This window comes from Ascidia mentula, chromosome 1 (genome assembly GCF_947561715.1).
Source record: "Ascidia mentula chromosome 1, kaAscMent1.1, whole genome shotgun sequence".
NCBI lineage: Eukaryota > Metazoa > Chordata > Ascidiacea > Phlebobranchia > Ascidiidae > Ascidia > Ascidia mentula.
The window spans coordinates 120,759-146,046 of NC_138566.1; the positions used below are offsets into that span (position 1 = coordinate 120,759).

The 25,288-nt window shown below is 36.8% G+C and overlaps 7 protein-coding genes and 1 pseudogene across 9 annotated transcripts; all 8 read right to left on the bottom strand.

Moving 5' to 3' along the window:
• Positions 1-786: 786 nt before the first annotated feature.
• Positions 787-3,946, bottom strand: LOC145917770 (origin recognition complex subunit 5-like). Its single transcript, XM_083003048.1, has 10 exons — positions 3,767-3,946; positions 3,527-3,709; positions 3,388-3,462; positions 3,000-3,111; positions 2,793-2,923; positions 2,511-2,650; positions 2,227-2,392; positions 1,839-2,000; positions 1,427-1,539; positions 787-1,274 (listed from the first exon to the last, which is right to left on the bottom strand). Exons 1-10 carry the CDS (start codon positions 3,944-3,946, stop codon positions 1,229-1,231), a joined length of 1,308 nt encoding a protein of 435 aa, XP_082859174.1. The 3' UTR covers positions 787-1,228.
• A 474-nt stretch (positions 3,947-4,420) lies between these two features.
• LOC145917773 (SNARE-associated protein Snapin-like) lies at positions 4,421-5,133 on the bottom strand. The gene is made up of 2 exons (XM_083003051.1): positions 4,862-5,133; positions 4,421-4,711 (listed from the first exon to the last, which is right to left on the bottom strand). Exons 1-2 carry the CDS (start codon positions 4,979-4,981, stop codon positions 4,436-4,438), a joined length of 396 nt encoding a protein of 131 aa, XP_082859177.1. The 5' UTR covers positions 4,982-5,133; the 3' UTR covers positions 4,421-4,435.
• LOC145917769 (putative short-chain type dehydrogenase/reductase y4vI) lies at positions 5,007-6,997 on the bottom strand. 2 transcript variants are annotated; one of them, XM_083003047.1, is made up of 3 exons: positions 6,472-6,997; positions 6,178-6,396; positions 5,007-6,019 (listed from the first exon to the last, which is right to left on the bottom strand). In XM_083003047.1, exons 1-3 carry the CDS (start codon positions 6,977-6,979, stop codon positions 5,175-5,177), a joined length of 1,572 nt encoding a protein of 523 aa, XP_082859173.1. In that variant the 5' UTR covers positions 6,980-6,997; the 3' UTR covers positions 5,007-5,174. The 2 variants fall into 2 exon arrangements, with proteins under 2 accessions (XP_082859173.1, XP_082859172.1); XM_083003046.1 differs by having other exon boundaries at positions 6,178-6,997.
• Positions 6,998-7,000: 3 nt separating this feature from the next.
• LOC145917771 (3-hydroxyacyl-CoA dehydrogenase type-2 pseudogene) lies at positions 7,001-8,107 on the bottom strand (annotated as a pseudogene).
• Positions 8,107-9,184, bottom strand: LOC145917772 (3-hydroxyacyl-CoA dehydrogenase type-2-like). Its single transcript, XM_083003050.1, has one exon. The coding sequence runs from the start codon at positions 9,160-9,162 to the stop codon at positions 8,383-8,385; it is 780 nt and encodes a 259-aa protein (XP_082859176.1). The 5' UTR covers positions 9,163-9,184; the 3' UTR covers positions 8,107-8,382.
• Positions 9,185-9,642: 458 nt separating this feature from the next.
• On the bottom strand, positions 9,643-17,289 carry LOC145895775 (trafficking protein particle complex subunit 9-like). Of its 2 annotated transcripts, none has more exons than XM_082984568.1 (22): positions 17,013-17,289; positions 16,616-16,808; positions 15,936-16,086; positions 15,400-15,608; positions 15,128-15,225; positions 14,691-14,831; positions 14,342-14,490; positions 14,106-14,226; positions 13,815-13,990; positions 13,390-13,572; positions 12,956-13,083; positions 12,653-12,886; positions 12,489-12,601; positions 12,065-12,135; positions 11,703-11,965; positions 11,197-11,344; positions 10,915-11,026; positions 10,642-10,834; positions 10,450-10,539; positions 10,293-10,391; positions 10,109-10,233; positions 9,643-10,052 (listed from the first exon to the last, which is right to left on the bottom strand). In XM_082984568.1, the coding sequence occupies exons 1-22, from the start codon at positions 17,184-17,186 to the stop codon at positions 9,852-9,854; spliced, it is 3,372 nt and encodes a 1,123-aa protein (XP_082840694.1). In that variant the 5' UTR covers positions 17,187-17,289; the 3' UTR covers positions 9,643-9,851. The 2 variants fall into 2 exon arrangements, with proteins under 2 accessions (XP_082840694.1, XP_082840686.1); XM_082984560.1 differs by having other exon boundaries at positions 11,197-11,347; positions 17,013-17,288.
• A 1,034-nt stretch (positions 17,290-18,323) lies between these two features.
• Positions 18,324-20,171, bottom strand: LOC145887771 (U8 snoRNA-decapping enzyme-like). The gene is made up of 5 exons (XM_082978987.1): positions 20,030-20,171; positions 19,752-19,877; positions 19,290-19,405; positions 19,023-19,176; positions 18,324-18,903 (listed from the first exon to the last, which is right to left on the bottom strand). Exons 1-5 carry the CDS (start codon positions 20,051-20,053, stop codon positions 18,700-18,702), a joined length of 624 nt encoding a protein of 207 aa, XP_082835113.1. The 5' UTR covers positions 20,054-20,171; the 3' UTR covers positions 18,324-18,699.
• Positions 20,172-20,862: 691 nt separating this feature from the next.
• Positions 20,863-24,541, bottom strand: LOC145887770 (kinase D-interacting substrate of 220 kDa B-like). Its single transcript, XM_082978986.1, has one exon. It carries the CDS (start codon positions 24,520-24,522, stop codon positions 20,863-20,865), a length of 3,660 nt encoding a protein of 1,219 aa, XP_082835112.1. The 5' UTR covers positions 24,523-24,541.
• Positions 24,542-25,288: the final 747 nt, after the last annotated feature.

Consider the following 25,288-nt stretch of genomic DNA (forward strand, 5'->3'; position numbering starts at 1 on the left):
ATTATTTGTTTTCAATATAATTTTCCGACCGCATGACCTCGCCATGTTGAGTTGAATAAACCGAACCGTTTCATTAACGTTGGAAACTTTGTGTAACTTATTTCTATTCCGATTACTCTAAACAAACGACCGATTAAAATTAATCTTGTGAGAAACGTTTGGGAGGTTACTGAATATATCCACGTGTACGAAATCAATCTCTTGGCTTCTTATGACGTCACCCCAGAAGCATGAAAGTCGTAAATTCCTTTGCCTCAGTACGCAATGTTACAAATCCGTGTTTAAACAACGTCACTATGCTGGCATTAAAAACTAACGATTCACGACGGATGACAGTACGGTATTTATGAAAATTGTTACACAAAATGTACTTTTCAAGAAACTGACCTTCACGCATGAATAAACGTAGATTATATTTTCACCTGCAGTACAAAATAACGTCATTAAATTTAAAATTTTCTTCAACAACCTGGAACTTTTCCACCACATGTTTTAAACCGAATTCCACACTTGACAATAATAACTTGCTTGCATGCAAAGTTGAATCTCTGCAAGGTTTGCGTGAAACCCCCAACACTTTTGAGTATTTGCTTCCAATCATGTCTTGCAAACCGAAAAAAATAACTACATTTCTTTGGACTTGACGACAACAATTAAACTGGATAATTTCCGGCAATATCTGCGTCCCTGCGTCGATTGTGGCGTCACACGTTGCGTTACGAGCGCCATTATTGCGTCATAACACAGGATTCTTGGAATTGGAAACAATTCCACTGTTACCATCAAAACATGCTTTTAATTGTAGCAAATATGGCACAGTGATAAAAGTTGAAGCAGTACAAAGCAACTCAAAAGTGAAAAACAACCAAAGACAATTTGTTGGTGCAGTGATGACGTTGTTACGGGGGGGAGGGGCCAAAACACGGGCCAAAATATTTCATACATTCCAGTGACGTGTCACACCTCATCGTGTGTTTACCTCTGATTTACAGTGAATGAAACAGCAGCAAGTGAGTGCAATAATTTGTCGATTCACAGCAGACTGTTACCTCCATAACTCTCACTTGTCTGGTGGGAAACGATGAACTTAAAGTTGAATTCATTTAAGTTCTCTCAGAAAACTTAGTTTATTATTAAACTTTTTCCCGGTAAAGATTGCTTTATAAATAAACCAAACATGATTCGCAAAAAATGCTGTAACATTCAACAATAATGTATAAAGCCAGTGTTACACAAAATCAAACAAATATCGAACAACATCAAAGTTTACTGTCCTGAAAGATAAAAGACTATTATTACCAAACAAACAACAACTTTGATTTGTGTCCAAGACAAAAATATACCCCTAAAATTTGGCATTAATATGATAATCTAATGTTACAAACTTCATTATCCAACTCAATTATTACTAAATTTTTCAACTTACTTGGAAATAGTAGAAATAAAGTCAAGAGAAACAATGCATTTGTATCTGGGACAATCGATCTGGTCCTCCTGGCCGATTTGTACCAACAGATGCAACGAAACAAGTGTGGTTATCTGAATTAAAAACATGCCGATAGAATATGACATTACTTTCTTTCTGTGTACATGTCTTACATTGTGGCATTATAAACACAATACTGTAACAAATCCAATCCCATTTATAATTCAAATTAAATTTCCTGTTGTAAATCTAATTGTGTTTAATGACAACCTAGAATGGTTTAAATGAAAGCAATTAAATATCCAGGCATTAAAGTGTGATGGTAGAAAGTTTTATCCATTGAGACATCACTGATAAACATTCAGAAAATACCACAAGCTCAGAACAAGTTTCAGTAAAGTTCAGAGTTTACCTGTGTGAAGATATTGGCTGTAGGGGGGACCCTTGAATCAACCACAGAGTAAAATATTGCCATCATTCGATCGAGTGGGAACGCATGAGGTCCACGGAGATGACACTTCTTTCTCTCATCTTTCTTCATCGACTGCAGCGTTTTTTTCATCCTTCCTGCGTTCTGTTTGAGGCGATTCATGTGAGTAATAAACTCAAATACAAATTTTTAATCTGAGTAAAGCACAGGGTTTTCCATCCTACATAAACATATGCATGGTTCCACTTAAACTGTTTAATTTGTCAAACTTGGTTAATACTACTGTGCCATAAATATCTGAAAATCTACCCTAAATTCAATAAAATTTAAAGTAAATATGCTCATTTTTAATTGCATGCTGATTCCAAACCTTTACAAAGAATCTTCTGTCTGTACTTGCAGGGTTGTAAGATGCAATGTAAGCAGCAATCAGAAGAAATTTTGAATAAAATGGAAGTTCGATAAAATCAACAGATGGCTTTGATGGTATTACTTGTGGGGAACTCCCTTCATCATGTCCTCTCATCCACTGATTGCTGAAGAGAAAATATGAGTTTAAACAATAAATTGAAATAATAAACATAATTACTAACGTATTTATAACGTTTGCACTGGGATTAAAGGAACTTGCACAAATTTTGTAAAATAATCCACCTTGAAACTTTTCTTAGATACAATTGATTGAGAGCTTCCTTTAAATGCGGTTCAACGTGTTTCCACAACCTGTGCTTGTCGTCCTGCTCAACTTTTCCCGACAAGACTGGTTGGCAGTAAATCTTATAGTTCAATTCTGCCTGGTAAAAAATTTATGACCCAACTAAGTTATTACAAAACATGGAAACAGATGCATTGGAATATACAAGGCAAGGGATGACAGATGGTGAAACAGCTAAAACAGTTATACGGGCTAGCACATCCATCTATAGTTGAACTTACTAAGTGTTTCAGCTCCCTTAAGTCACGACAAGCCAGTGAAAAAACTGCAAGCAATATGCTGACATAATGCTGATAGAAATCATAATCAACTTCCTTCGGTCGGAGATGACATAGAATCTCCCCAAGTTCTTCTAAACATACAAAAAGATCAACATGAATTCCTAATCATCTGTTGCACAACAACGATCATGGATTATTCAGGTTTACGTTTTGTGTAATCAGAAAAGAAAACGACAAATGGGGGTCGGATTCCAACTCCATTGTAAAACTTCTCCCATGGCAACTCACTCACAAGGACAACACAAAGATTTAACAACGTCTACAAATAAAAGCATTTAAAACCACACAAAAGTGTTTATATTATCAAAATATCCTGATAGCATCATGGCCGACAAAGACAAGTAGGTCTACAAACATAGGCTTGTAAAACATGGGTTTGTTTCAGAAGTTATTGTATGTCGTCATGAGTCTGGTTCATAGTTTTTCCACAAAGAAATTATTTGAATAAGTGACAAGTTGCAGGATACACATGTGCCAATAATTACTACCTAGCAATAAGCTAACCACTAAACATATAATTATACAAAACTTCTACCAATTCCTGGAGGTTAATCAGGGCTGGCAAAAAGTTGACATCACGATCACGAAGTCGTTCAGCTTTATCAAAAATCTAAAAAATGGATGAAAAGAAATCAACAATGATCGACAGAAGCAGTCGTCGATGAGAAACTTACAAGATAAACTGTTTCATTCCAATTCTGCTTGGCAAAAACCTGCTTCAAATTTCTTGCAAAATCATTCAAGTTATCACATTTCGAAATGCCAAGATCATTATTTCCGCTTAGTCCCTGAAGAATCTGTGCGTAGAGCAAAGAGTTTGTGTAACACTCAATGCAGTTCACGACAACATGTGGAACCTGAAATTAATCAGACTAGATAGAAAAGATCATGTGGAATTATTTTCACAACTTTGCCTTTAATTTATTGGTGACATGCTGCAGCACAATTGTCTTCCCACACGAAGAATGACCATAAATAAACAAGGCAGGCATTGTTGGGTCACAAGGAGAACCAAACAATGATGTGAGTTTATCGATTTGTTTTCCCCGTGCTGGGATTTCATGCAAATTTATCTCACATTCATCTGTTGGCATCTCAAAACATTCAGAAACAACTTATTAACATAAAAAATTATCTAAACATGAAAATAAACAAAAATATAATTTTACAAAATTGAAACAATTGGATATGGAGCAAATCACCAACAAAATGAAGGTTGAGCAGAGATGCAAAGATAAAATGCATTCAATGAATAGCTCAAGGTCAAAATGCAGTCATGTGTTTAATGAAGGTCACGGGTAGCATAAAGACATTCTAAATATGACAAATGACAGGAAATGCCAATAAACATACAACAAAGCTGTACTTTGCAGGGTGTTGTTAAAAGTATGCAGGATTAGAAACATTGGTTTGGAGCCAAATATGTACTACATTCATCTGCTTAGCTTGGGCATTTGGAACAGAGTAATTATATTCGATACATCCAGTAAACACAAAGGTGATGCAGTTTCACAAGTTTTCAAAGATTCACAAAAAGTTAAAAACAATAGTTAATATTCGAAAACGTGGAAACATCTTTGCGTCTATTTGGACGGTCCAGCCACATCAATAGGAACTTGCTCTGAATTAATGGCAACATTCTGATAAGCTTGTTTTCGAACTGTTTCTTGAGTTACGTTTCTCTGCAACTTGTTCAATCGGTCCTGTACATTCTGAACAATATTGCTGACTAATACGACTCGTCTTTTTGTGTTGATGAGTCGGCGAATATATGGTTCAAGGTCAACATCAAGGTGTTGCTCTTCGCTCATCCGTTGAAGTTCGTTGCTAACTCCATCAATTGTAATTCTGAGCTCAAGCTGCAAAAATATTATAAATTTCATGAAGATTTATTTGAAATTTAGGTGTTTATTTATCAAACATACAAGGCAATGTAACGCAAGTAATCATCTCTATTGCTCAACTTGAATTGAAACATTTACTTTCAAACCAAGCAAAGTTGGTAATACCTGACTCTGTCTCACTGATGCAACGTTTAAGTCGATCTTTTCAACGGCAGGTTTGATTATTGCAAACAAGTTATCTTCAACCAAAGGATCCGGATTCTTGCTGCAGGATGGAGTGGACATTTTGTATCTAGAACATATTCTCTACCTGCCATCAGATGATAATGGAAAAATTTAAGCAATAAAAAATTAATCTATGACAGGCTAAGGACAATTTAAATAATACAAATGAAAATAAGCATAGAAAAATATATACAGCAGCTGAGAGTAGAATTAAAACAGCAGAAATTATTGCCAGAATAAAATAAGAAACAAATCATAGTTTTGAATCTTGGAAAGATTTTTTCAACTTCTTTTCTCCTGGTTGTAATCGAACTCCTCCGTCAAGTCTGATTACCTCACCATTAATCATCTGGTTCTGCATGACTGACTGCACCATGTGAGCAAATTCATCAGGGTCGCCGAGCCGTGATGGGAACAAAATGTCTGCCATGTTGTTTTCGGCACCTTTTCTTGAGATTTGTTTTATGATAGGAGTTTGAAAAAAACCTGGAGCAATTGTAACGACCCTGATTCCACAAGGAGCAAGGTCGCGAGCCATCGGGAGGGTCATGCTTGCAATTGCTCCTTTTGCTGAACTGTAAGCTACAGTTCCACCTGGCCCATCAAATGCTGCTACACTCGCAGTGTTAATCACAACACCTCGCTCGCCGGATGGACCTGGTGTGTTTTTTGCCATTTCTTTTGCCGCAAGTGAGCACACAGCAAAAGTACCCTTCACATGGATGTCAACTGCACGTTGAAAGTTTGTAAGTGGGTAACTGGTTTGTGTTGATTTGCTGTACGTCCTACCAGTGAACATAACACCAGCACAGTTTACGGCAATATCAAGCTTTTTCCATTTGTTAATGATTTCTGACACTGCATATTTCACGTCATGTTCACATGAAACGTCTGCAGGCAAAAAAATACAATTCTTCCTGTGAATTTTCGAAGCAAAATCTTTTCCAGAAGATGTAGGGAGGTCCACTATGGCAACATAACAGCCAATTTTAACCAATCGCTCGACAGTGGCTCTTCCAAGACCAGATGCACCTCCTGTTACCAACGCTACTTTTCCCACCAGGTTGATCATGATTTTTCTTAGTAACACTAAAACACCTGCAGACACAGATGTCTTAAGCAACAAGCATGTATATTGCAAAACACACTGGAAAGTACACAAGTAATTACACGAAAAACAAATTATTTGCATAGATTAATAGATAATAAAGTGCATTTTAGAATTTATGATAAATTGTTAAAAAATCAAAGGTTACTTTTTGGCGGTTTAAATTGTTCTGATCGTTGCCCAGCATCAATTCTCAAAACACAAGCATTCAACATTTGATTCCTGACGGCAGTTTCAACAAAAAATGCAAATTCATCTGGTTGTCCGGGTCGTCGTGGAAATGCCATACCCTGCGTCCCATGAACATAACCGTCCACTAGGGGGGCATTAACGAGCGTGGATGTCAACTGAGTATCAAAAAATCCAGCTGCAATAGTGACCACCCTTATACCACATGGTGCAAGGTCACGAGCCATTGGCAAGGTCATGGATATGATCCCACCTTTAGCAGCTGCATATGAACATATTCCAAGTTGTCCATCAATAGCTAAAGTACTGGCAGTGTTGATAATCACACCACGCTCTTTGCTCGGTCCTGGATGGTTTTTGGCCATTTCTTTTGCAGCCAATCGAGAAACATTAAAAGTTCCATTCAAATGGACATCAACCATTCTTTGAAAGCGTGGTAGAGGGTGGGCATTCCCAGATACATAATTGTATGTCAACTTTCCTTCAGCATATCCAGCGCAGTTGATTGCAATATCCAACTTTCCCCATCTATCCATAACATTGCTGATAGACATTTCAACATCACCAACAGATGTAACATCGCATGGGCAGAACATACAAACACCACGACCAACCTCCATTGCTACTCTTTCACCAGCAGAGGTTGGTAGATCAAGGATGGCAACTTTGCAACCATTTTTAACCATTCTCTGTGTGGTTGCTTTACCCAAACCAGAAGCACCACCAGTTACCAATGCAACTTTATCTTTTAAAACAATCATTTTATTACTAAGGGGAAAATCCTATTGCAAAAACATAAAATTAAGAAGTGCACAGCAAAAACTGAATGTACATAAATTAAATATGTATTTTAACTGCAATCAAAAAATATCTGCAAACTGATGTAACATATCTTAAGCCCAAATCAAAAAAAAACTTAAATCAAATTTCTTTTTACAATTTAAACCACAATTAACAAGAAAAGTTTATTAAACAATTCAAATGAAATCACAAAAAAGATAAAACAATTGATTTGAACAGCCTGTCAATAAAATTATGATGTAACAATGGTTAAAGTTTGCTCAGTTTCAATTCCTTCTCAGTTTTCCGATCACCAGCTTGCAACCTTTGACCTCCGTCTATACGAATGGTGCAAGCATTCAACATTTGATTCTCCACAATCGTTTGGACAACATGGGCAAATTCCTCAGGAATGCCAAGTCGTTGTGGGAACACAACATCCTCCAATGCACGGATTTGAGCCCGTTTTGTCATCGATGCAAACATGGGAGTATCGAAAGTCCCAGGTGCAATGGTAACCACTCTTATGCCACATGGAGCAAGGTCACGAGCCATTGGCAAGGTCATTGCCACAACACCACCCTTAGCAGCACAGTAAGCAACAGTTCCTATCTGTCCATCAAAAGCTGCATCACTGGCAGTGTTGATAATCACACCACGCTCTCTACTCGGTCCTGGATGGTTTTTGGCCATTTCTTTTGCAGCCAATCGAGAAACATTAAAAGTTCCATTCAAATTAACATCAACAACCTTTTGGAAATCTTGCAGTGAGTGACACAACTTGGTAATATCATTGTAAGTTCTTTGGGCAAAAGCACATCCAGCACAGTTGATTGCAATATCCAACTTTCCCCATCTATCCATAACACTGCTGATAGACATTTCAACATCACCAACAGATGTAACATCGCATGGGCAGAACATACAAACATCACGACCAACCTCCATTGCTACTCTTTCACCAGCAGAGGTTGGTAGATCAAGGATGGCAACTTTGCAACCATTTTTAACCAATCTCTGTGTGGTTGCTTTACCCAAACCAGAGGCACCACCAGTTACCAATGCAACTTTATCTTTTAAAACAATCATTGTTTGTTTCTTACAAAACCTGTCAAGTTAAAAAATGTTCAATTGGAGTTCATATTACAAACTAAATAAAATACATTCAAATACACAATTAGCAGCAAGCATTGCTAAAATTTTTCCATCTTATGTTATTTGACATATGTGCAAGAAATATACAATTCAGCACACCGAAGTTGATCACATTTGGGAAAATTCAACAAAACTATTCGAAAAATCAAAACTTTACTTCCTAACATTTTACTTGCTGCAGAGAAAATTCTAATTTGTTCAAGAACTTGTTAGTGTGTGCAATGTATACTTATGGCTGCATTCTAATGGCAGCATCAAGCCTGATAACTTCACCATTTAACATTTGGTTTTCAACAATTGTTTGCACAAGATGAGCATATTCATCAGGATTTCCCAACCTTTGGGGAAAGGGGGCTTGATTACCAAGTTCATCTTTAACTTTTGCTGGCAGGTTGCCTAGCAACGGTGTTTCAAACAGTCCAGGAGCAATTGTCATAACTCTAATTCCACAAGATGCCAAATCCCTTGCTATTGGTAAAGTCATACCAACTATTGCACCTTTGCTGGCACTGTAAGCAGCCTGGCCAATCTGACCCTCGAATGCAGCCACACTAGAAGTGTTGACAATCACACCTCGCTCAAAATCTTGACCCATCTCTCCATGAGCTATCATCTTTGCTGCTAACCGAATGACATTAAAAGTTCCACAAACATTGACATTAAGAACATTGTCAAACTCTTCCAATGAATGAACTTTGTCTTTGTTGCGATTGTAAGTTTTTTTTGCGATTCCGATCCCAGCACAATTAACAACCACGTTTAGTTTACCCCATTTATCCTGACAAGTATCCAGAGCACTTTGGACATCCTCAGCACTTGTAACATCACCCGGAAAAAACACACAGTCTGTCTCACTTATTTTTGCTGCTTCTTCTACTCCACCAGATGATGGAAGATCAAACATCACAGTTTTGACCCCATTCCTCACCAAGCGATCGACAGTCGCTCTCCCCAATCCAGAGGCACCTCCTGTCACAAAACCAACCATCCCTTTCAAAATTCTGGCCATTTTACTTTCCACAAACCTAAACAACTCTGCAACAACATATAATTTATTAGCATAATTTACACAATCGCACAATTCAATTGTAATTGATGTTTCTAAATTTAAATTAGATTTAATTAAGTTTATGAAACCACATTATTGTGGACAAGTTTTGAACGGCTTTCCTATATACATTCACGACTATACGCGTCAACAATGGGTCTGACTTCACAATGCTTCAGGTATAAATAGGCGATAGAACCTGGTAACAGGCCCATTAACTTCTCAGTGCGTAAAATTAATTCTGTGGCATTTCATCGAGCATTTGTTGTTCAACATCTTGTACAAAGTTCACCAAAATGCAACATGTGTGCATTGAAGCGTGAAGCACGTGTCAGCAAAAAAAATAACAATCACCCAACCAGAACGAATTTTTTTTTATCATAAATAATCTAATTTTGATAAAAAGTCCTAGACCTTAAACTTTCAAGAACATTTCATGGACAAACAAGCTTTGTGTTTACTGCAATAACTCAAGCGACAGAAATAGCAACAGATAAATTTAATACATGCTCTTTATTGCACATAAAGGAGGTTTGTTACGACACAATAAGGCATCAGCAGCACACGCTTGACAGACACATGTTTAGTAATTCCTTGTGTTGATACGTTGTCACATCCGGTGTCATTCCATAAACCGTGGATTCTTCACTTTATACTCTTGCAGTCACAACTAAAGTCGGCGAGTAATTGTGAAAGTTCTCGAATTGTTCATTGTTGGAAGACGTTCTTTTTAAAACCACGTGACCAGCTTCACAAATGTTCGACGGAGCGCGATGAAGTCTCACGTGATAAACGCCAGCCAATAGAAAGACGAGAATGCATTCGAATTCCACAACATCACCAGGTTCGACCTTGGAAAGATAAACCAGAAGTATGTCATTGTGTTTGTTATGTCAAATAAGGTTACTTGTTGAAAGTTTTGCGATTGTGACGAAATACAGAGAACACAATCTTCCATGTTCCATTCGCGGAAACCGTTCAACTGATCTTGGAAAAGCTCAAGATCGACATCTAGTGATAGAATGCAGGAATCTGAACAACGTGGTGAAAGTTTTAGTATTTTCATGAACAAACTTAAATGCGTTGATCACCTGTGGTATTTTTTATCATCATAGTCAACGTGTACGGTTCACCGATTATGACGTCATATTTGCCAGTTTCCGTTACGTCATGATCGTTAAATATTACGTCTGTAACAAGTTCGGGGATCAAAAAGTGAAAACTTTCATAATTAATGACGTCACAAACCCCATTTTAGTGGAGGACGAATCAGGTTTACCACCGAGTCACGTGACAAGCCGCAAGTGGACACGTCAATTTCTCCAACTCGTTTTGTATCTGAACGCAAATATCGTGAAACCTTTACTACAAGCTAAAGGTTCAAGGTTCAAATCCCACCCACAGCAAGATAAATTTACAACAGCCATCACATGTACTCGCCTGTTGTTTCCCATCCCAATCCCAAACATTCGTTGAGTTGAGTTTGTAAGCTATTTATCTGCTCACTAGAGGGGGCTGCATTCCATGATTTACTTTTATCTGAAATACTTCCGCTGCTTATGATGTCTATGGCTTGTATGTGGAAATTCATTGTTATTTCTTCATCTCGATCCACAAACCTCCCTCTGTCCGACTAAAAACAACTCAATAATTCGATTACACAATTTCGCAAACCTTTTTTACAAATAATTAATTTTTTTCAAAACTTCCAACCTTTTCACTCATAATCTCATCCAAGGAATGATGCAGGTGTTTTTTAGAGGAAATTTTGATTTTGTTTTTTGAAAAGTTGATAAGTTTAACATCCACATTGCACCAACCTTGTCTAAACAAAGGGATAATAATGATAACCTTATTTTAACAGCAGTGGAACCGGCGTAATAGCTCCTAAGAAATAAACCAAAAACATTTGTGGTTCATGTTTATGTGTTTACAAGAAATGGTTTCCAAATAATTGTTTTCACAAAAATAAATGTTTTACAAATAAATCTTTACTTATTTGAGGAAGAAATTTGCATCTTGTCGATGTAAATGCATGGTGGTTGGCAAACTGAAATGATAATTTTCAACTCTCTGCACCAGTTCAAGTCCAAACCAAGTGATCCACCGTACTTCAAGGTGACACGACCTTCACATTGGTGCCCTGCTGTGTGGTGAAATTCATTTTATAACACAAGGTAGCATTATGCCATTACAACCTAAAAACCCCAACCACTTTGAAGAAAGTAACAAAAATTAAGTTCTGGTTTAAAAATTATATATTTCAACATCTATAAATTTATAAAAACAAATGTGTTTACAGAAGATTAAACTGATTTGGACCGAACCAAGGTCTGTGTTAATTCCAATACAGTGATCCAGCTGACAGCTCAATTAGTTGAGGTTTACTGAAACTGTTGATGCCTTGAGGCAAAATATATTTTTCTAGACATCAACTAGCTCAGCCGTTTTCAAAGATCGCTTTGTTGAACTTGTTGAAATACATGCAAAAAGCAACTCACGTTTGGAGGAAATCACTTGGTGGTCCTCGAAATTGTCAAAACGAGATTTCATCTCAACAACTAACGTACTCAGTTGTCGTGGCAACAGGGGAAGGTTGACGTCCTGACACTGAAAGGTAAACCATGCCGGGTCATCTTGGAAACGAGCTTTGTTGGCTGACAGGAAGGAAGTGACGTTGGTTGTCGTGGAAACACTCATGGCAACATCAACCATATCAATAGAAATCATACTGAGATTGCTGAGTTCAAGTTCCATAATTTGCCTGGAAGCAAGAAGAAACTGGTGTTGGAACGTAATTGATTTTAATAAATTATCAGCTGGCATCATTTACATAAATTGTTACGAAATACTTGAAACTTACGTCTCTCCAGGACACAATTCAACTTCAAACTTCTGTGTGCTACCACTAGAGGGAACTAAAGGATTGTTGCTCTGTTAAAATAATTACATGTGTTTTGCTCTTGACCATATATGGTTATATTCAATCCTACTTATGAGTGGGGTTTCATTCATCCAAATATTAAAGACTGCATATCGATTGGTTGCAATAAAACAAAACCACACGTAAAATTAAAGTTTTCTTTGATCTGATTGGTTGAGAATTATTTTTATGCCTGAGTAATTCCACCCAACAATCACTTTATGTTCGAGTACCAAAAATTATTTTTGATGTATGTTGGATAAAAAAATACAAATGTAGTTTTTACACAAACTATCTTTAATTTTTATTACCAGACCCGGTTAAAAAATGTTGCGAATGTACTGACAACATAGAAATACCATACCTGCAACAGTGGTAACTCAGGCGTGACTTTTATTTCAAATTCATCGACTTTCAACCAAGGCATGAAAGAAAAGAGGCATCGGGATTTTACTCCGAACAATGTGAACTCATAACCTCAAGAAATATTAACATCACTTTTAAGGAACAACAACAATCAAGTTTTACCTTTCACCAGCAAACAACCATGAATGTAAGGTACAACAACCAGTGACACTTCAATGCTTGTTTGTGAAGGGATGTCTAGCGACACCGGGTGACAATCAAACAACCTTCCCACTGTTTTTTCCGTGGATTTCATTTCACAAATAAGTTTCAAACCAGAAATTCGCAGATGATGGGATATTGGATTATTTATCGTGAAACAAACTTCGGAAAGTGTATTTACCGACCACTGGAAACCTGAGTGGAGGAGATGTTATGGGGGATACAAGTGTCATAGATAAATGAATTGAAACATGATTCACATACCAACATTTCTGGAGCTTTGGTCGATTTGTTGAACGAATGGTGAGAAGAGGAAAACCCCTGGAGTTTTTTTGTCTGAATTTAAACAAACCGGATGCAGATGTTCAGGCAGAGATTGAGGTTGGACTGAACTGAAGAAAAATGTTTCAAATTATTTTGTTTGTTAATTTAATTTTTATCAGGCAAACTGTTCGCATGCAATAGACAACATTTAATCAAATGACAATGACATGTTCTTGTCTTGGTTATTAACAAATAACTTTAAATCAACTACCCCCCATTAAATCAACTACCCCAATATAACATCAATTCTTTTGACACAACCAAAAATAACATGGATTCATTTGACAGGACTACAATTAAAATGTTTTAATAAAAAATAAAAAATTTAAGGAAACAAACAAATAACAGTGGGGAGTGTGTAAAGGCAATTTTACCTGACAGTGGGGAGTGTGTAAAGGTGGATGGAAGGGAGGATTGTTCCATCTTGAAGTTGAAGAAGCTCAGTTTCATTTTCTTGAGTAATTTTATTTGCTGAAGCTTCAAGACTCAAACAATAATCTTTCACTTCTTGCTCGGACAAATGTTGGAACATTTTCATCAGCAAATACACTGTGTATCTATTAATACAATATTGTAAAAATCTTGAAAAACGTCATGTTTCAAAAATTCTGACAAAACTATCGATCTAAATTTTAGGTAAGTTAGCCGGGGTTAACATTTGTGCCCAATGGTTGACTGTATAGCCACCATAAAGTCTTGCTTGGCCCCTGACAAGATCTTTTACGGTAAAAAAGAGTGGCCTGTCTGTAGATCAATATAAAGAACACTCTTGGCTGCATTTGTTTATAAATTCACAAACCTGTTGGCCATCTGATTGTCCCCAATTCTTCTTGAAGCAAAAATAAGTTCATGGAGAATTCTTAGTTGAATTTGAGGCCAACCATAATTGACCAACGAACTGTCGTCTGGAACTCCACGATCGCTTGAAATGTGGAGCTTGCTACCAAGTAATGTCCCTTGCAACAGCAAATTGCACTGAAATTAAAACTTATTTTAATCACATTACAAACTCCATAATTTCCAATGCAAAGTTTAATTGTCTGGAACCAAATCAACCAATTTTTTCAATAACATTCTGTGATTCACAAACCCCAAACCAGTCGGGTTGTTCAAGGTTGGGAGCGACGCATTGCATGGCAGCGATTCTCTTGTAGAACGATGACTTCCGGTGAAAGTTTATCTTTGTGTACAACTTTGCCATGCAGTTGTATCTGTAAAAAAATAACATTAATTGCTCTGTGGTTTTACAGCTTCATAGCCATTGCACACAGAGGTTAAATTTCTCCTGAAATAAAAGTTGTTCTCGGTTATTTTTGTCCAACCAACTTGGTGATTCTTTCCTCATGTGTGATGTTTAATCCGATGTAGATTGCATTCTGGATGAATTCCGCTGCCTTCAGGGGTTTGTTCAACGTAGCAACAACTTTGGTTGCTTTTATGCAAGCTTCAACCTCGACCACCGCCATGTCATGACACTAAAATGCACGTAGCGGTTGTTAAAAGAGGAAAAGATATGTATAAATGTTATAGGAAATGATTTTAGGATGAATATTTTAATTAAATTGCATTGTGAAAAATTTGTGCTTTAACAATAACTTACTTAACAATTATATTTTTGTAAGAGTTAAACGAGGAAAGTTTAAAGGAAAATGTTTATGTGACCATTAATATTTACCCTCGTGTAGCAAATAACACCGTCCTTGTATTTCTCAACAAAGTCATCTGCACTGTGGACACAAAACTTTGACAACTCCGCAGATGAAGGATTTCCTGTTAAACTGGAAGTTAGGAGATTTCGTGGATCCAAAGTCTGTTTCTAAACATCATAGAAAATTATTTGTTAAAACTACTTTCACGGTTGAAGCAGAACCACTTTCCCAAGTGAAAACTACAAACCAACTGACCATAAATTCAACTAATAACATTTTTCTTTCCAATGTATTTTAAGTAAAGTCTTTAAACAACTCACAGGTAATATTTCCAATTCACTCAGTTGTGACAGCTACACACTTTTTTAAAATTAGGGACAATATTCACCAAAGGTAAGCATGTTTAAAAATTTGTTTCTCTTATTTAAAAACTTATGTTTTGTGCAAAATTTGTTTCACAAACCTGAACCTCCTCAGTTTTATCTGATGAATTTTCAGGAATTTCTGTCCCTTCAGGAAACAAAACTATCGCACTCACAACACAAAGCCCTTCCAGTGCACCTGGTTGAGACACAATATTAAAAAATTACTCAAAGAAAGTCGTCAAAAATGTGAAAACATGTCGGTATGGAGACAAAAAGCTGATATAATGGATTTTTCACTTTTTTGAACAAAAAAAATCTGTTTTGAAAGTTGGTTTAGCAAAAGTATTATTTCAATGAAATCATTGTCAACCTCCAAGCCAAACTTGGTCATTCACGAAACCCAATGCATCAATCGCAATTCTGTAATTCTGCAAAGCTTCAAGTTGAAGCCCAGCCAGTAAACTAATATCCGCCAGGTGCTTCTTCCAACGACCAAATGTCTTCTTGCGAAAACTTCTACTGTCACTGTCAGAATTTGATGATTGATTTGCCTCGAAAGGTGCCGCAAGCAGAGGGGGTCTGTTTGTTTCAGAGAAAAAAATATGATCTTTTATTTGTGAGGCTGAAAAATTCATTATTGTTAAAGTTATTGTACTTTTATTGATGACTTACAGTTAACATGTTTTCTGTCGGTTAATGGAGTTTTCAGAAAAATATTGCAACAATGTGGCGAAAACGTCACAACAACAGCAGGAATCAGGCTGTTCTGTTCGGTGACAGGTCTGCTCTCACTGACCAGATCATCACATTATATTGAACGAATATTTCATATCAGAAATAAGGATTGTGACCAACTATCACCAAACTTTTAAAAAAAGCAAAATTAGCAGAATTTATTCGAATTACCTGTCAGATTTGTCATTGGCAATGTGAACTCTTTTCGACTCCAAAATATAAAACACAGAAGTCAAAAAATCCTTGACATCTTTATCACAAGATTTCCAAGAATCAACCTTTTCAAACTGGTAAACTTCAGCCTTGTTCTGTTGCAACATTGCTAAAATATACAAACACTTGTTGAACCATTCTGGGAGTTATTCCACATTCTGGAATGCATGGAAGCATGGAAACATTTATTTCCAATGGGTAAAGATGGTCATCTTACTGTTTCTAAACACTGGTCAGTCAGATGTGGCAGGGTTTCAGTTTAATGGAGGGCGTTCTTGGGACAGTGGGGAAGTCGACTTTTAATCAACTTTTGTTGTTGTAATCAACACTTATGATGTTTTTAAAATGAAATATGTTTGAGTAAATCAGAAAGCTGACAAATTTCAACAAACAATAAATGTTACCATTCCTGTAATACAGAAACAAAGAGTAAATCTTTATGTAATTTATAAATCACTTAAAGTTATTGAACTTAGTATGGCTACAAATAAATTGTGTGTAAACCGTTACTGTCCAAATTTCAAATCAGTAATAAATTTGAACTACATAAAAAATTGAAATATTACAAAAATTTGGAATAAAGTTCAGAAAGTAGGAACGTAAATAATTAAAACCATAATTTGGAATCAAAATCTCACCATTGTCAATCCCAAACACAAAACATCGTGAATCAAAGACGAAATCAGAGAAGGTTTCTTTGCTTTTCTGGAATTTTTGGTGCGTGAGGGCAACATCCATTGCTGTCGTACAACCAGCCAACATAATAAGTCCCATGCATTTTCTGTGGGGTTGGAAGATTCCCCACTTGCTGTTGTCCGGTGATGCATTAACCTGATTACATAGAAATCTTAAACTGAGGAAATGTAGCTTGATTTAATTTTTTGCATTTGCTGCATCAGAATGAAGCACAAGCTGTGTCAACTGGAAATGAGTCAACAATCAAGCATGCAACATTCTTAACAACAGTTAATGGTTGATTCAACAAATAGTTTTTATGCATATTTAAACCCAAAGACTTTTTTAAAAATGACCAACCTGGAACCTGAAGTAAACGACCCTGCCGGCATCGGCGATGTTCAACTTTCTGTGTTTCCTTATTTTGTTAAGTGCATTCTCAAGGTCATGACCTTGCAAACTTCCAGCAACTTCAATGCAAATTAATATCTCAGCATGATGGTGGGGGGCAGCAGTGAAATCAACAGTGCTCATTTTATTTCATTTTTAAAACAAACTTATTCTATAAATATTATTTTAGTAGGCAGTGTCTTGTAGGAATGTGTATTGTTTGTTGTTTGAACTGCGTGTTCAACTGCGATATGCGTTTCCCTGACTCCGGACTCCTCTTCGTAACTAACCAAACTTGTGTTAGTTTGTTTTATTGACCAAGACGAAGGATATATGTTCAGAAATACAACTCAGCCCCAGAGTAGAATATACAGACGTTGATTCTACGCTAAAGGCGTACCAAAATGTAGAATGGAATGGTGAAACTACACTAGGCAGAAGCCCAGCGCAGAGTAGCGATTCCACGATGTGGAATGAATTCGGGCCACAGAAACCAAAGATTTATAGACAATCAAAACAGTGTAAGAATGCCGCCGCGTGAGCTACGATACTGTCATTATGCGATTACGATCAATTCTTCCTGGGCAGTTCCGAGAACTGTGGTATTTATCTGGGCGGTACCAAACTGCAAGTCACTCTGCATTACCTAATGGAAAATTACGTAAATGTGAACACTACATCACGCATAAACGTTACAGTCTGTTGCTAAAATATCAAAATCTTGAAACGTAACACCCAAAAATACGTAATAAAATGTAATGCAGTTCTGTTGCTTAAATAAGGGCTAACCCCAGGGACTGGTTTCAAGATTTATGGCGACAAAATATTTGTACAACTTCAAACCCAACCTTAAACGAACAAAATCTGTATCTGGTCAAATGCTAAACTTGTCTTTACCACGTTAACAGGGTACAGGGGTGATACTAAAATAAATATTACTGCTTATAATACAACAACGGGCCAAGCGATATATATTCCCATATTATCGCAACCGTGAATCCATTATTGCACGGGTTATAGTTAGATATCAGAATTAGTAGTAATGCGTACACAGTACAATTGTACACTACACCAGCAGACCTGTCGTAATAACAGTAAATACCATTTCAGCAACTCCCCCCCCCCCTTCGTAAATCCACTCAGGGGATTTTTTATGATTTACCACCAGATGGGGGTAGCAAGCTAACATATTTAAAACGGGTTAAGACAGAAAGATGACAGGAGAATAAACTGAAAATTTTTGATTTAAACTTGCTCAATCACCCAACTGCCAGAAACAAGTAACGCTTATTGTCCATTTATTTATGGAAGGTATTTTTCCAACTAATTACACGAACTAACAAAATAGCACAATATACACAGAATACAGAATAAATATCGTGCAACGCTTAATGACCAAAAACAAGCTTTTGAATAAACAAACCAAACCAATTTAACACTCATAGACAAGCCTAAAATTAACAAAAAGCAACAAATGAATATTATAGTTCAGTAAACAACAAAAAATTGCAAACGTCTATCAATGTTTGGTTTAAATACTTCATAAAATTGCGGAAAGAATCTTCATAAAATCGCAAAGAACATAAATGTTGCTTACAGTATTTCCTACAACCTTCACAACCTAATTACTTCATGATAAACAATCCACAACAGCCAACTATCTGTGTGCTTTGAGCTGTTCCATTTTCTGCCAAGCATATTTTACATCTTCAAGGCATAAAACATTGTTCCCAAGAAGTGCTCGGACCAACTGTTCCCTTGCATTTCCAACATAGTTGTGAAGAAGAAACTCAGAAAATGGTCCATGGGGCTTGTTTGTTTGCTGGTAGCAGTGAAGCGGAACTCTTATAATGCCCATTGTCTGCAAACAGTAAACTCTTATAGCTGCGTTGTTTTGATTTTATATATTATTGTAAAAATGTAAATGTAAAGATTAAACCACGTGGAAATAACTGTATGCAAAAAACAACAAAACCTGACCTCTCCACCCCAATCCTTTGCCTTCAATGCTCGTGTTTCAATATTTTTGAAATCACTTTCGGAAAATTGCTTCACATAGAAATGATCAATGAGGGGAGGGACCATGTAATTATGTTCCCAAGTTCCAAAGTAATCATCGTCGTTAAAATAATTCCTGGAACAAGTTGCAGACAATTAATGACTTCCAACCAAAGAAAATATGAAACCATTGGAAAAGCATGTTTTTTTGAAACATTTAATAAAAAAACAAAACTTTATCCAACAAACTTTTTTTCCAATCCAATTTCTTCATGAAGCTCACGATTTAAACCCTTTGTAATATTTTCACATTCATTGACGTAACCTCCAGGAAATCCGAGAGTTCCGTCAAATCTTAATTGCATCTGAAATGAAAAATACTTTTGTTTGATATGTTTTATACAGTTTTGCCAGCAAACCACCACAATTTCCAGTTAATAAGCAGAGCTAACATCAGTTTCAGGATAAAAAAGGATTCTGCTTTTTGTTGATCCAATTGTTTAAAATTGTGATTAATTTCGGTTACATTTCCAACCTCCAAGACAATCAGAGATTTAAAAAAAAAAAAATTATAAAGTAACAAAGAAATGGCCACCCCTGTTTGTTAATATTTTGTCTACAGTTATTATTTTCATGTTAAAGGTTACAGAAATTATCATAATAATATTTACAAGGTAAAATTGTCCCTTGTGCACAACAATAAGTAATCACCATAACAGCATGAAGCATTGGGATTCTTTCAAACAATACAGCTGATGATTTTGAATAGAGCAGAGCGTGGGCTGCATGCCTTCCTCTTGTTTCAGGGTTTAACTCAGTTTTAAACTCCGGTCTCGACTGCAAAATTAAATATTAATTCAGACTTTGAATAAAACATGTTGCCGGCCAAACGTCACAAATACTGGGATTAAATTGTAACAAAAAAGTTTTCTAAATGACTTTAGTTATAAAATGCTTCTAAACACCTATTATGACTTAAATAAACTTACATCAATCCATGGGTCATCAGCCATGCTGTCAATGTCGAGATTTTACACTCAATCTTCCTACAGCTACAAGCAAACACACAACATTTAAACACTTAACAATGGGCAGATTGTGATTTGTAGAAATCTCATAAAAACACACAAGTTTAAATTGGGGGAAAAATATAAAAACAAATAAGATTGTAAAGTTTTAAACAATATTGCAGCATCATGAAATTGAATGTATTAATATATTCACAAAGTACTTTACTTTAAAAGTAATGAAATCAACAAATGAGAGCTCCATGGAAAACAGGGAGTTGTGGCACGACAACTTATGCTAATAATCAAAATGATATTTTTACCATGATTACAACACATAGTGGTACTGCATGCAATAAACTTTTAACTATAATTCTTGTTTTTACTGGAATGGAACAACATTTAGTAGATGACACAAAAATTACAGAAATTATGCAAGTTGCCATGTTAATGGAACAACTGACCAAAATTCCAACAAACACTTTTCGTTGGTAGTTAAAATGTGTGTTTGCAATATTATTACCAATATAAAACAATTACATTTTAAGAAGATTATCGCAAGTAGATATTTGCAGATGCTATTTAAAAACAACAGGAGATAACAGCAAATAACAAATTTTCATGTAAAAGCAAAATTTCACAGAAACTTTACAATAATACTCTTGTGACATATAGGCAAGCTTTAAAAGCAAAACATAAAATTTACAAATTATCAATTTGTTAACACATGTTGTACAGATTCTTGATAGTTAAAATGTATTTCAATAAGTTAACTTTTTGAATAGTTTACAAAATAACCTTGAAGCAGGATTTGATCAGTTTGCATTGATGTCAAACTGCTGATTTAAAAGTGGGCTATTTTCAGTCAGCGATGTACTTTGCAATGCATTGTCATTTACATCAGATAATTGTTCTGTGGATAGAGCATTTCTATTTTGAAGTTTCAGATATTCCTTAAAAGCTTCATCATAAGCTGATCGGTCAGTAACCGAGAGAGAGCTGAAATTTCCGTCCTCAAACTCTGGACTAGAAGCTGCCTTCTTACTTTTTGGATCACTTTCGTTGAGCGACGGCAAAGACAAACCTTTTGATATTTGCTGGGCTTTTGAATCTATGATGAACTTTCTGATTAAGCACCAATCACCAAACGGAGCTTTTAATTCCTTCTTCAACTCATCAGGGTCACATGACACGATCGCCAGACCATGAAAGTTATTTTTTCTGATGAAAGCATCATAATGTGGAAAGTTGTGGGAATTTAATCCGGGAATGGCTCTAAATCTCAAACAAACCTCATCAACTGACCAATTAGTCACAGGTGTTTCACTATACGACGTTGTGCTGGCCATCGACAAACTGTCGCAACGCAAATCACCCTTCAGCAAGTTTACAGAAAGGTCCCCGAAATTAGGGACATATTCCTTTAATTTTGGGTCAAGATTCATTGTGGTTCCAGCAAAATTCTTCAGGTCACGAACTGTGAGAGTAAACGATTGTGATTTCAGGAATCCTTGCAAAGCGTACATGCTTGAATTGTCGCTCGCGTGATTTGTGGATAACATGGAGCAAACTTCACTGTAAATCAACCGCAGTGGTTTGTTCACTTCATAATTCCGTTGCTCAACTATTTCAACCAAACATGTTGTTGTGTACGGCCATAATTCCCCGAGGACAATCCAACATGACAAAGCCACCCAGGAGAAATCTTTTCCTTCCGCTCTCAGCAAACGGGCAGAAAATGATATAATGCTCGCCATTCTTTTTACCAGCTGGGGATTAATCAACTCAAGCCGATCTTCAGAGGTTAGCCAGTGAGTCAGATCAAAACTCTTCTTGTATTTTGTCGGATGTTCATATGATAAATGGTCGTCGTGTTGATCATCGACGGGAACAAGTCCTCCGTTCCTCACAGTCATCTTCTTCTTGTTCCTCTGCTTTTTTTCACTAAAGAACATCGGGAGATGAATCACGTTTAACCTGAAGTTGGTCTGACTGTTGTGGTTCAACTTTGCCGATTGTTCGACAGCCGATAGAAGAAGATGGTGGTCTGCAGCCAGCAGAGTAATGATTGGGTTCATGTCAAAACTTTTACGAAGAGTTTCCATGAGAGCAAACAAACAATCCACGTCCTGGCTGTCCAGACAATCAATCAGAACACAAATCCTTGTGTTTGTTTCCATGATAACGTCAATTTGTCGCAATGCCCGACACAACTGAACCATTTCTGACTTCAAGGGATTTGAAGTTTTGTGGAATTTTTGCTGTAAAGATTTTGGGGAAAGGAACAAAGAAGTTGTAACTTGAAAGAGCATTGAGAGAGCCACGAGAAGCAACCCCCCTGTTGTCGATGAAATTATGTAAATTACAATGAGAGGGTTTGGAATGCTGTCTGTTGTAAGAACATTATTTGGTCCAAATCTTGCAATCACAATTATAACCAATGCGGAAAAACTACAGAAGAAAAATATAAACCAGATTAAACTTGGCAAGCAACAAAACTTTCTGAACAACCATTTGTAATTTAACTCAGAGTTGATTTGGTCGTTGAAGCCTCGCGATAACCTGAATGCCACCTTGCCAATTTTCCTCTCAATAGATTCAGTGATGACCATCAGCAAATCTGCGAGGCCAAAGGATCCGCTCATGGAGGATAAACTTCCGCTTGTTGCAAAAATAAATCTTACTTTCCTCTTTCCTGCTCCACATTGGTGGAATGATGAGAAACATATTTTGGTGACAAGTTTCATGTAATCTTCTCTCTGCTGAAGAATATTGAGCGCTCTTTCAGCCCAGACCCACTTTGCTCGGTAACAACCAAAATAAATAAAAAGTATTATGAAGTAGGACATGAAGAAGATGGTTAATGACGTTGCTACCCCACCACTGGGAGAGCCATACGTCAAATATCCGACAAACAAGCCAAGGAATACGGACAAATAAACAATAAGAAAAAATGTCACCCAACAAAATGTATATTTCTTTCTTGTCTGACTCCCAACAAATGTCGCAATCTGATTTTTAACTTTATTCAACAAAATTGAAACCGTGCTACCAAAAGTTGCAAAAAGTCCAACACAAATTGGTGTTTCAAAACCAGGGTCTGAAAGCATGTCGGCAAGAGCATAGGAATATGTGTCATAACTTGAACACTCAGACACAGAGGATGCTGAATATCCTTTGAGACCAAACAAAGTTGGAAGAAGTTGTTTTTTATTTTGTTGATCCAGGTCATAGGCAGTCTCACCCATTTTGTTTGGTCGATAAATGTACTGAGCATTTCGTGGGTTACGCAGGAGCAGTTCAAGTAACTGCACATTTTGTGTACGGATAGCGCTATGAATCGTCGAGTCATGATTTTTATCCATAGCAGATACCAGAGCGCCGTTATCGATCAAAATTTTAGCAATTCCATAATTTCCTTCCTTGACTGCTCGAACTAGTGGGGTTTCCATGCTCGTATTCCTAGCTTCAATGTTGGGGTTGCATGCAAGAAGTTCCTTCACAATCTGTACATGACCTATTTCACATGCAAAGTGTAACGCTGACTTTCCATCCTTACCTTTGGAATCAATATCAGCAAATTTTGACAACAGTAACTTTACACCGGCCAGATGTCCATGCTTGGTTGCTTTAATTAAAGCAGTATCGCCATGGTGATCAGCAATATTGAGAAAGGCTCCTCTATCGAGCAAGTGTTCGATGACTCCTTTCTCTCCAAGTTTTGCTGCCAAACTGAGAGCTGTATGTCCGTCACGGTCTGTTTGATTTACGTTGAGTTTTAAGTTTTCAAGCAAAGTTGTGACAACTTCAAGATGTTTTGCCTTCAATGCATTCAGCAAACAGTTGGATCCATTCCCACCAACTATGTTTGGGTCAGCATTGTAATGTAGAAGACAACGCACACTTTTCACTGACCCATGTCTCGATGCCCAAAGTAAAGACGTGTTTCCAAATTTGTCTGTGTGGTTGACCTTTGCTCCTTTTTGACACAACATTTCAACAATTGTATCAAAACCCCTTCCAGATGCCCATAGCAAGCTTGTCATATTGTAGTTCACAGTACAATGGACATTTGCACCTTCAGAAAGTAGAAACTGAACAACATTTGTATTTCCTTTGTAGGAAGACCATACAAGCGACGTCCATCCATTCTTATCAGCGTAATCAATGTTCGAACGCCTTTCAACCAAAAGTCTCACAACCTCATAATGTCCACATCTACTTGCTGATATAAGTGGTGTAAATTCATCAACATCTCGCGCAGAAATGCTTGCCCCCCTATCTAACAGAAGCCTAACAATATCTGGGTTTCCTTCTTCACTCGCGACATGTAGCGCTGTCTGATTGAGATCGTTTCGTTTATCAACCAGATCTGGATCCACCAAAAAGTTTTCAAGGGCAACGATGTTGTTTTCCACAACAAACTTATGGATGTTCAAATTTAGCTCCTGCAGTTCAATGACATTTGATGCCATAACTTACATAAGCAAGGCTTACTCTGCACAAAAACAAATACGTATTTACGATTAACCAATATTGAACAGTTGCCCTTTTTTTTGATAAATTATCAATGTGTTCATTACAGTGCGTTAATACTACAAGAGACACTACTGTCATTTCGGCGAAATATTTTTTTGTTTCAACGAAATATAATTCACGCATGAATGAACACCACTTCAAGGGATTCATCAAAAACAAAACGCAACTACATACCCAAATTAGAACACATTGACTATCCAAAAACATCAAATGTAACTTTAGCATACCTATGCTATCGAATCTGACAATATTCGTTCACATAAGATATACTTTAAGGTCACAAAACTTGCAAATTTGATGCGGTCATGTATCAGGCAGATAGTGGTGTAGTCGCTTGATATAGGCGAACATTTGAAACCTTTCCGGGCCATAAGATTTTTTAAAATTTTGCACAGGGCTTGCCTGAGGCCTGCTGATGAACGTGGTATAAGTTAAAATACCAACTCATTTCAAATTTCCCAGCGAAATGAACTTAACTGCAGGTCACCGCCTGTGACGGCATATAGCCCATTGCCCGCGTAAAGCTTGGCGACAAGGTCTCTTGTATAGACGAACATTTGAAACCTTTCCGGGACATAGGATTTTTTTAAATTTTGCACAGGGTTTGCCTGAGGCCTGCTGATGAACGTGGTATAAGTTAAAATACCAACTCATTTCAAATTTCCCAGCGAAATGAACTTAACTGCAGGTCACCGCCTGTGA